Source organism: Citrus sinensis, chromosome 5, assembly GCF_022201045.2.
Source record: "Citrus sinensis cultivar Valencia sweet orange chromosome 5, DVS_A1.0, whole genome shotgun sequence".
NCBI lineage: Eukaryota > Viridiplantae > Streptophyta > Magnoliopsida > Sapindales > Rutaceae > Citrus > Citrus sinensis.
The window spans coordinates 22,256,838-22,267,754 of record NC_068560.1 but is presented as its reverse complement, the minus strand read 5'-3'; the positions used below and the strand labels follow the sequence as shown (position 1 = coordinate 22,267,754).

Here is a 10,917-nt window from a genome sequence, read left to right as displayed (position 1 = left end):
AGCCTACCTCTAGGTTAAATAAATAGCAAAGTCCGGTCTGGTCACGGAAAGGGGGACCTCACAGAGTCCCAGGACAGAAGGGAAGAGAGTCAGGAACAATATTGCAATATAAACACTAAGCTGATTTAACACTTATGAATGTATCATATATTACAACTTGACTTTTTCATTACAAAATTACCTATACATTCAGCATTCTGATTTCTGAACTCTTTCAACTCAACTACATACATATTTCTTGTAGTTCCAGGTATGTAGCACAATGTTACATTTACTGCAAATTTAAAATTGCAGTACCCTGGTCCTCACTCCGCAGGGAAATGAGTAAAAAGCACTGATAACAAGACTACCACCTAATAAGTTACAAACTGTGAAAAATTTTCAGTAGACCAAGCTTTTCTCCATACAGCATGGCCACCCAACCCATAACAGACAAGTATACAACAAGAAAACAAGCACGCTTGAAGCAGGTTCTAGTAAAGACCCGAGCAAGCATCCAGGGTTTCATTTGCTGAAGGATTCCAACAACGCTGATGGTGATCAAGGAAGTCAAGAAACCAGTAGTAAGACCGGCTACTATCTCCCAGCTCAAGTACTTGGCCTTTTTCTTGCTGGTAAACCAAGATTGCAAGATTTTCACAGACCTGATGATATGAACAACAGAAAATTGTATTTATGAAAAATATTCAAACTGCAAAGGAGAAATACAAACACATGCATTTCATTTATCAGCAGCCACGAAGCACAAATGTACCACATAAAGATGTCGGGATAATGTAATACCCTGGAGCTCAGATAAAGTTAAAACATGTATAACAAGATAATATTGTGCTAATTTCTATGGTAATAATCCAATGTACATTATATTGGAATGATTTCGTACATAGCATCACTCTTGTTTACTGTTAGATAGTTATTACTTCATGTGTCAGTCACTCTAGGTGTTCTGAATAATTTTTCAAATGGGACATCTCTGTGACTTCTGCAAATTCTTGCACGATAGAAGTCTAAAGTAAGCTGTGAGATCTCTCTTCAGTAATTAATTGTCTCAGCCAAGTTTTATTATGAAGAGATTGAAGATTTGTTGATATTATGGAACCTGGTCCAACTAAAACAACTTAAAGAAGACATGATTTTGATCTAGCATTGAAAGCATAGATGCTTACTACTATCTCTCTTCTATTTTCACGATGTTTTCTTCTGTCAGACTGAAACTCAACTTATTCCTTACAGCTATCGCTAATAAAGAAGTTACCATTAGGTAAAATTCTTCAAGTTTCGGCTATCAAAAAAATTTTCCACGAAATCAAAATCTAAGACTCTACAGAAATTGTTACATATCTAAAATCTCAACCATCCAATTCACACCCATCAAAAAGCACCTTATTTTTTATATATCAACTAACTTTGCCGCTGAATTAAACCAGAATATACTAATTTAATGTTACATAGCTGATATCTAAAACTAATAAAATATAAACAGTCTAAACAAAAGTGGATTCAAAACATAACATAGTTTTGCTCCTTAAATATGAAGCAAAACTAACATTGGTCCCCCAGAAATTTCAATAACACTTATAAATTTCCCAGGCTGCAGTAAGTCTACCAGGGATTTCATTAAAGTTTTCAAATTTTACTGTAAGTAGGAGTACATGGTAAGGAAGCAGAGTATTAGGGTTTATGATTTAGATGGGCAGAAAAGAACCAACTTTAACAAAAGAGTTCACAATGTGAACAAATCTTGTTGTCGGAAACTCTTAGCAACAGGGTTCAGATATCTTCAGATATCTGTAGTTGATAATAATAAGGAAAGCTTGGTTACAGTTTTATAAGGTTTAATGAGGTTAAGTTCAAGACTGATTAAAGTTCTTAACCATGCCACATAAGTTAAGCAGAGAGAAAAGAAGTATCATCTTTATAAGCCAAGGCCTAGACCTACAGTCAGCAGAATGAAAAGATATTCTTTCAGTATGTGGACAGTATTACCCTTCACACTCTGTAAAATCATTGGTCTTTTCAATCAGGGTAAAATATCACAAACCTTTCCAGCAGTCTGCCATTAATGCACCCCATAGTTTTAGATTCATAAATGGCTTTCCCTCAAAATGAAGAAATTTGTTGAGAACCTCCCTCGAATTGTCAGGATATGTTTCAAAAACCTTCCATATAATTTGTTCTGATATTTTCCAAATCATGGAGGTTCACGTATATCTAGGCACTACTGAGTTGCCCTTGTTTCGTAATTTATGAAGCATTAACCTTATGAAAATTTCAATATTGTACCATGTAGAATGCAGATTTATTCGTCACCACAATGTAGCCATCAAACCTAAAATGGTTTGCAGCTCAGCCCCTCAGGTTTGGAAGTGGAATTTTAATTTCTTGAGGAGCATGATGACATGACCGTTGATATATGAAAGTAAAGTTGTCAAAACTTCATTTCCAACTCCTCATCCAATATATCTGACTGTGGGCATCAACTTTATGCATTGATTATTGTATTTGATAGAAATGGGTTAAAAAGGAGTCCAAAGTTGGGAGGCTGATTAAGAGGTAGATCATGGACAAGAACAAGGAAGGTATACACCCTCCAGTTCTATCCTAGGTAACCACCAACAACTAACCCTTCATGGTTTCATTAACACATTAAAGGTAGGACCAGGGTCATTTGTGAAAATCAGGCATAAATACCAGATTTGCCCTTATAGTTTCATTGATTTCTTAAAACAAAAGAATTCTTCAGAAAATGATTATAGACTATTCTCATGCTAAGATATTACTACTATTACCATGCTTAGAACTAATCAGATGAATAATAAACTGTACCATACATTTATTACACAATATATTCTCTGCATCATTCTCCTACATCTGTGTGTGCCTCTTACACTGACATGCAATCTTGTTAGAATTTTTTTTATATAAAAAATACCCTCATTAAGCAAGGAAACTAATCCACAGAAATGACTAATGCCCAGAATGCAACCACAGCCATTTATGAAGCAAACAAAATGAGAAAAAAATTCAAAAGTAAAAGAAAAGGACAGTAGTAATAACAATAACAACAGCAACAATAATAATGAAGTGTATAATCTACTCACAGGATGGAGTAACGTCTAATCATCTCAGCCATAGATGGATCTTTCGCCTGGCAGCTAAAAAAGCCATCACGATACAAGCTCACTTTGGAAATGCCAATTGTGTACCAGCAATCATAAGTTTCATTTACCTAAACAAAAGGAAACAATGGGAAAATCTTGTGTTAGCATTCATTTCTGTCAAGAAAAAACAAACACTATAAGTAAATTAGAAATTCATTTACTAGGCTTCAAATTTTAATACACACAGAAGCTCTGCATTGCCGACCCCAACCTTGAACTTATCTTTGGTCAACCAAGCAGCACCAAAATTAGGTCTACAACTATGAGGAAGTGCTTCATTTGGAGCCTCTGCAAATGCTAGTCGCGTTTGTCCCAGTGAATGATCTAAGTACTCCACCTAAAAATTGTAAAAGACAATAACCAAAATCAAGCACATTGCTGAATTATGCATAGCAAATTTACTGCCAAACACTAACAACATCCTATTACCAGCATTCCCAAACTGACCCTTAAACACATTCATCAAAAACACAAAACAAGACCGCCACTAAGAAGCTTATAGTACAGGTTAGTAATTAAAGTTGAGAAAATGTATGAATACCTTGAAGATAGAAGCCCAATAGTAATCATACCGACAGCGAAATTTACTTGCTTCAAATGGATAAAACACACGCTTCGCCTTATAATTCAACACCCCAAGTTCACAAACCTTTGATGACCTTATATCAACACCTTCAAAATCATTAAAAAAAATTCAAAAATTAATAAAATTTTTTAGCTTCATTAATTAAAAAAATTGAAAATTTTGAAAAAGCTTACTGCTGGACACTATCTTGCACTGGGAAGGGACAAAAATAGAACTCGAAACTGATGATTCGCCGAATAAAACAGCAACGATCCCGATCAAAAATGCCAAAGAAAAGAAAGTTAAAATTGGGAAAACGAGGGTTAAGATCAAGCGCATGGGTGTGAAGTTAAAACCCTTCTTAGGCCTTTCACTGTAAGGCGGCATTTCAACGGAACCATCCATGGTGGGGTATTATCGTAAATTTAAGGGAATTTAGGGGGGTGTTTTGATATTTTGTGTCACCGGAATCATTATCCGGTGATCAGATATTTTTTTTGCTTTGAGAGGGAACAAAAGAGAACAAGAGCTTATTTATTTGGTGGGGTTGGTCAAAAGCTTTTAATGGTCAAATGAAAGAAAATGAGAGTCGGTGGGTCCGGGCCGGTCTTGTAACGGTTTGATCAATTGCTTTATGTGCAATCCGACGGCCCGGTTTACAAGTGAATGAAAAAATGTTAAATTAATATTTCTTGATTGCAATGGAAAAATTCTTTGAAGAGCATACTCCGTTTGACTCATTTTGGTTTGCAATATAAAAATTAAAATTAAGTTTTAAAATACAGAATAGACCAGAAAAATATTAATTTTTTTATTAAGGCGTAAGAAGTGAAAATAATTTAATAATCATTAAGATAGGTTTGCTAAAAATTAAAAAATCTAATATATCAGCCATAAGACATTCATAGCTCAAAATCTGTGTCGTTAATTACCACTTGTGTAAATTCTTAGTAGCTTATATTTATATGTTATACTAACTATTTATGTTACTTCCAATCTACAAAAAAAAATATCTCTTTTATTGTACATTTGCGTCGGTAAAACTCATTTTCTAATTAATGCATGTCTTTATGTATAGAACTAGATTATTTTTTTCTAAGTTAATGCAAAATACAATTAAATTTTATTTTAAGCACCAAAAACATGGAAGAAATAAAGAAACTTTTTAAAATATGTATGTGCTGGAGCACAGTGCCCTCACGTTTTTTACCACCTCTCCTAAAAGGTGCAATTTATGATGTAACGCACTGCTACACCAAAAGTATATGACAAAACAATAACGAAAACAAAAATATAATAAATACTAAAAAAATAATTCTAAGGCGGGTGTATAGCTAGCATATCATAGTTGCTATCCACCACTTCTCTCTTCTTCTCTTCCCTTTCCTCCCTTCTTCTTCTCTTGTTGTGTTCTAAGCATGAATTCAACAACAGCGGCAATGACAAAAGTGACGACGACGAAAATTTCTATTGATCAAACGTTAAACAAAAATCAACATGTTGGTGACTGTATAAATACAACATCGGCATCGTCTACTAACTCTTCACAATTTGTTAATTTTGAGCTATCATTGCAACAAATCTCTAATGACCATGAGGTAACGCCACTTTCACTCTTTTTTTTTTCTCTCTTTCAAAATAATAAAATTACCTTTTTTTTTTAACATATTCTTCAAACATCAATTAATGCAAAAAGTTGCCGCAAAATGTTCTACAATTGACATCCCCCAAATATCGTGTAGAATACATATAAAAAACTACCAAGCTTATTGATGCCTGCATATTGTTGTCTCAACAGTGTTTTAACTCTAACTTGTTTGGATGCTAAGGAAATAAGCGGAAAAATTAACGAAAGATATGAAAGAATTTGCTTCTAATTAGTTTGAATGGTTAAATTGTATTCTCATCACTCATGGGCTGTGGGCTTCTATCTCTAGGCCATTCCTTGAGCCCTTTTTTCTTATATTTACTAAAATATCCTTTTGTAGATTCTTGCTCATTACACACACTCAAAACCTTAATGTACCAAACATTTTGTTTGCTTCAAGATATTGATATTATCCAATCCAACCCACAAGGTGAATTTTCATGGGTTTTGCTTCGTTCTTGATGTGCACTTAAAATTTTCTCTTCTTATATCGGTTAAAACCATGACAAATTTTCTCCTTTTATATTAGTTACACGTGCTGGCCAATCCAGAAATAAGAAATTTTGGAATATATAAATCTTTCCCCCTATTTGTAGGTCCAATAGAAAATATTGTCCCCTTGCTTAATCTTGTCCCTTTCATCAAAATATATATTCCCTCCTTCTCTTTTCAATTGTCAATTTGTCACGATCCAACCTTCTAAGCAATCAACTTTCATATTTGTTTTAAATTTAGAAATTAATTAAAAATGGTAAATAGTAATTAACACTTCATTATTATTTGAAAGATTATTATCAAATTAGTCTTTATTGTTTGTGCAAATAATATTACAAACTACAAGTTAACCATTTGTTCTAAATAAGTCCTCATTACCATTTTAAGAACTACTTTTAAACTAAACAATAGAGTGACAATTACTATATATAAAAACAACTGTCATCAAATTTATTGTCAGGATTTGAAGTATTAGTGTTGTAAATTGCAATATAAGCTAAGAAAATTTTGCTTCATAGCCATTTGATAGAAAAAAAAATTGAAATTCTCCTGACGAATTTGTGATAGCTATAATTTATTTTAATGATTTACTCAACTCTAAGCCAAAAGCCTAACTCGAGTGATAAGAGGGCAATCTTCCTAGAGCCAACTGCATTATCTAAATTCTGAAGAACTTTTTTCTTATGCTCCTATTACTACTATTTGACAAAGCTTTTTCAATAGTATAATATACTATAAGTATACCGTGCTAAATGGAGTAAATAATCTCATGACCAAATATTTTTTCAATTTAGAAACTAACGGGATTCGGTTGATAATTAGTCAAAAATCAGGGAGCCAGGTGATATTAAATGAACAAAAGAAAATGCCCAAAACCAAACACGTGTTCATTTATTTTATGATTTCGTTATTTTTGAAAAACAAAAAATTCCATTCAAAAGAGTGCCAAAAATTAAAAGCAAAAATTTTATGTTATGATGCTCCAAATTTGCCGGTCAGTTGAAAGAAACTCAGTGAGCTCTGATTGATTTAGGCTCTCTCTAACATGACGGAGCTTCTCTAGCATCTGGCTCTCTGCTCTGCATGCACTTATTTGATGGTTCGTTTTATCTCTCTTCATCTTTTATTTTATTTTCTTTTCAGATCTCTTTACATCCATTCTATTGATTCCCTTCCTGTTTGTTCAATCTTGCAATCTGATGGCTTTACGAACAGACCCTTTTGTTTTCTTAAGCGCCTGTTTAATGTTGAACTTAAATTCATGTGCTCTGCGAAATCCATTTCTGTTTTTTTATTTTTTTTTAATAAGCAAATGCTCATTTTGTTTCATAATTTAGATGCGGATATCCTTTTGATAGTTATGCTTAAACTTGATGCAGAAATTGAGGAGCACTGTGAATAGGCAAGTTTCAGTAGAAATGGGGCAGTCTGATGCTGTTGAATATGTTAATATCAATGACCAACCATCTTCTCCTAGAGTCCATGGCACTAGAAAAGTATCGATCTTGCCACTTATTTTCCTTATATTCTATGAGGTTTCTGGAGGGCCGTTTGGTGTTGAGGATAGTGTAAAGGCAGCTGGTCCTCTTTTAGCACTTCTTGGTTTCTTGGTGTTTCCGATTATATGGAGTGTCCCTGAAGCTTTAATTACTGCCGAGATGGGTACCATGTTTCCTGAAAATGGTGGTTATGTGGTTTGGGTTTCATCTGCCTTAGGCCCATATTGGGGTTTTCAGCAAGGTTGGATGAAATGGCTAAGTGGGGTTATTGATAATGCTTTATACCCAGTTCTGTTTCTTGACTACTTGAAGTCTGGTATCCCTGCGTTGGGCAATGGGTTACCTAGAGCCTTTGCGGCGTTAGCTTTGACTTTTGTTCTCACTTTCATGAACTATAGGGGTCTAACCATTGTGGGATGGGCTGCTGTTCTTTTAGGGATTTTCTCACTCCTTCCTTTTGTGGTTATGGGACTTGTGTCCCTTCCCAAGTTAGAGCCTTCAAGATGGCTTGTAGTAAATTTAGGTGAAGTGGATTGGAATTTGTATTTGAACACCCTGTTTTGGAATCTCAACTACTGGGACTCAATAAGTACACTAGCTGGAGAGGTGGATAACCCAAAGAAGACTCTTCCAAAGGCTTTGTTTTATGCTTTGATCTTGGTCATTTTTGGGTATTTCTTTCCCCTTCTAGTTGGAACTGGAGCTATTCCATTAGATCGCGACTTGTGGACCGATGGTTACTTTTCAGATATCGCTAAAGTGCTTGGTGGAGTTTGGTTGAGATGGTGGATCCAGGGGGCTGCAGCAATGTCGAATATGGGCATGTTTGTAGCTGAGATGAGCAGCGACTCTTTCCAGCTTTTGGGGATGGCTGAGCGTGGAATGCTACCTGAGTTTTTTGCTAAGAGGTCTCGTTATGGGACTCCTTTGATTGGAATCATATTCTCAGCATCTGGTGTGGTTTTGCTATCATGGCTGAGCTTTCAAGATATTGTAGCTGCAGAGAACTTCCTGTACTGTTTTGGAATGATTATGGAGTTTATAGCATTTGTGTGGTTAAGGATACAATATCCTGCTGCATCTCGTCCTTACAAGATACCCACTGGCACTGTTGGAGCCATTATCATGTGTATTCCTCCAACCATATTGATTTGTGTTGTGTTGGCTCTTTCTACTTTAAAAGTTGCAGCTTTAAGCGTTGGTGCTGTGGTGATTGGTCTCGTAATGCAGCCTTGTCTCAAGTATGCTGAGAAGAAGAGATTGATGAAGTTCTCCACTAGTGCTGAGCTTCCAGATCTTCATGGCCCTGAGCAGGAGAGTGTTGATTCATTACCAGAGTAGCCAATCTTGGCTACAATGGGAGAGGTCAAGATCCAACTACAAGGGTTCTAAGCAGTCACTATTTAAACCTTGCGTCAGGGTCTCAACTGCAGATCATTAAGTAGGTGCAACAAGTAAACCCATGATCTCTTATTTATAATTGTGGATGCTAGTAATAAGTAGCCAAAAGCTGCTTATCATTTGTCGTTTTGGAGTGATTATAGATGATAGTGTTAATTTAACATGTAGAAATATGCAAACATTAGTAGCATAAAGTATCATATAAGTTAGATCTCAGTAGATTGTAGCACTATCTCATGGTGTGCAACTATGTATTTCAAGTTGGGGAATTGTGGATCTAGCAATTGTTGCCACATGCAGATTCCTGTTAGAACCAGCAGCGTAAAGATATTCTACAGTGGTTCTAATGTTCTTTTATTTAAAGATAGTTCATCCAGACAATGATTCATACTTAATAAGTCAATATATCTGCTGCAACAAACTCTCATATATAAAGTCCTTTTGGAGTCTAGAGCATTTATCATAAGATTAGAACATAGCTTTCACAATGTGCAGGTTTATTGTGAAATTTCAAAAAAGAGATGGAGAAATAGTTTTCTTCTTAAGTTTTTGCCAAATGTATTGATAAGGTTAGGAGTTGGTATACATACAGATGTTGTATGCATAAAGCATGCTGTGTGACAGTGGATCAATATGAATGGTTATTTGTGACTTTATTATGACAGTCAAACGGCTATATTTATAGCAAGATACCTAAACAATTTTTTGTATTACTAGAATGTTTGACAGTAAATGGAAGTCAAAAGGGAATAAGGGCTCGCATCATTTTCACTTCTTAGAGCACTAGCGTACAGTAACTATTTGTAAGTTTAAGGCTGCAATCAATGAGTAGATCAAGTGGCTTTAGTCTATCGTATGTTGCTGTCTCTTTGAAATTCTTTTTTCTATATCATTTTATCTTCTTTTTGTCTTTATATCAGTTGAGTTATTACTTGTCTTTCTGGGTTTGTGTTATAGTGTGGAATTCTACGTGCTCTATGTACCACACCATGTATGCATATAATGCTTAGGACAATTTTGCTCTCAGGAACCCTACCTAGCAATTACTTAGGACTCATCTTTTTCTTAACTTTGTCGCTACTTTGATTGCGTCAAGCGATGAATAATGTCGTAATCAGAATTTTCAAGGGGGAATTCGGGAATATTGGCCCCTTCAGAGTTTGAAAAACCAGAGAACGGAGACTCTTTGTATTGTATGGTACCATGGTATGCTCCATAGGCCTTTCTTTATGAGAAAGTGGCAGATTCTCATCTAATTTAATTTCTTTTTATTTTGGGCCAAAATCATAAAATTTCTACTCACAAGGTATACTCTGTTCTTGAACATTAGGCGGCAATTCAAAGCATGGATCCTCAAAGTAAATTGTGTTGATGATATGTGGGTGTGTTCTACATTTTTATTAATAATTTTAGTAGTCCCTTAAGAAATTCTTCTATCAACAAAAAAAATTTGTCCAAAAATAGTTTTTCTACTCAACGGCCATACTATGGTTTTTATGAACATTAGTGATTCTTGATGAACATTAGCTTGCAGTTCAAAATATGGATCCTCAAATCAAAATGGTAAAATTTTTTCATGAGTGATTCTTTAATTAAATAGGTGACATTAGATTTCATTTCTTGTGTTAATGATATATGGGTGTGACTGATATATAGAGAACAATTGTAGTAGTGCCGGAAGAGAACACAAAATACAGTCCAACCATAAAAAATAAAAGCCAATTTTGTATTTATTTTTTTATTTTATTCTATATTACTCGAATTTTATAAAATTAGTGGGTTTGTTGAAACCAATCTTATTTATCCCCTTGTAACGTAACTGCCACGTCAAACCAACACGTAGCCTTAGTCGTGAACTACAACCGCATAACCGTTACATATATAGAAGAGCACAGAGAGAGCGATGCAGTTAAAGCAAGCGTAAAGTAGAAGAAGAATAAAACAACATACTTTTACTGTAGCCTACAAAAAATGGAGCCACACCGCACTTATGCGCTTATGCATATTAAGAAGTGATTGAGGCTGATGCAAGTTTTTCTATTCAAAAGCTTCTGGGCCGTGCCATTCGGCTTTTGAATTTGGTCCACAAAAGTCTAATGTCATGCTCTGTTCTAGTTTCTTAAAAAATTCTCTACTATTTTTCTTCCA

The 10,917-nt window shown here is 34.8% G+C and overlaps 3 protein-coding genes and 1 pseudogene across 9 annotated transcripts in view; 3 read left to right on the top strand and 1 right to left on the bottom strand.

Moving 5' to 3' along the window:
* Positions 1–101: 101 nt before the first annotated feature.
* On the bottom strand, positions 102–4,258 carry LOC102628807 (uncharacterized). Its single transcript, XM_052442263.1, has 5 exons — positions 3,921–4,258; positions 3,703–3,833; positions 3,373–3,498; positions 3,102–3,229; positions 102–644 (listed from the first exon to the last, which is right to left on the bottom strand). The coding sequence occupies exons 1-5, from the start codon at positions 4,129–4,131 to the stop codon at positions 362–364; spliced, it is 879 nt and encodes a 292-aa protein (XP_052298223.1). The 5' UTR covers positions 4,132–4,258; the 3' UTR covers positions 102–361.
* A 2,531-nt stretch (positions 4,259–6,789) lies between these two features.
* On the top strand, positions 6,790–9,150 carry LOC107176209 (probable polyamine transporter At1g31830). 2 transcript variants are annotated; one of them, XM_052442242.1, is made up of 2 exons: positions 6,790–6,968; positions 7,249–9,150. In XM_052442242.1, the coding sequence occupies exons 1-2, from the start codon at positions 6,966–6,968 to the stop codon at positions 8,707–8,709; spliced, it is 1,464 nt and encodes a 487-aa protein (XP_052298202.1). In that variant the 5' UTR covers positions 6,790–6,965; the 3' UTR covers positions 8,710–9,150. The 2 variants fall into 2 exon arrangements, with proteins under 2 accessions (XP_052298202.1, XP_052298201.1); XM_052442241.1 differs by lacking the exon at positions 6,790–6,968 and having other exon boundaries at positions 7,243–9,068.
* The window catches only part of LOC127902615 (SH3 domain-containing protein 1-like), a 36,905-nt pseudogene continuing 34,715 nt past the window's right edge, over positions 8,728–10,917 (top strand).
* Positions 9,579–10,917, top strand: part of LOC107175196 (SH3 domain-containing protein 1-like) — a 76,440-nt gene continuing 75,101 nt past the window's right edge. For all 6 annotated transcript variants that reach the window (XR_008055033.1, XR_008055031.1, XR_008055032.1 and 3 more), the window contains exon 1: positions 9,579–9,622. Coding sequence is in view for 3 of the 6 variants with exons in the window: in XM_052442244.1 (XP_052298204.1) it covers positions 9,594–9,622 (29 nt within the window). In the remaining 3 variants the exon portion in view is untranslated. The remainder of the gene's footprint in view (positions 9,623–10,917) is intronic.

Coding starts and splice junctions, on each gene's coding strand:
- LOC102628807 (XM_052442263.1), bottom strand. CDS start 4,131: ATGGATGGTTCCGTTGAAATGCCGCCTTACAGTGAAAGGCCTAAGAAG. Junction 3,230..3,372: donor TGACCAAAGATAAGTTCAAG/GTTGGGGTCGGC, acceptor CCTTTTGTTTAG/GTAAATGAAACTTATGATTG. Junction 645..3,101: donor ATTAGACGTTACTCCATCCT/GTGAGTAGATTA, acceptor TCATATCATCAG/GTCTGTGAAAATCTTGCAAT.
- LOC107176209 (XM_052442241.1), top strand. CDS start 7,243: ATGCAGAAATTGAGGAGCACTGTGAATAGGCAAGTTTCAGTAGAAATG.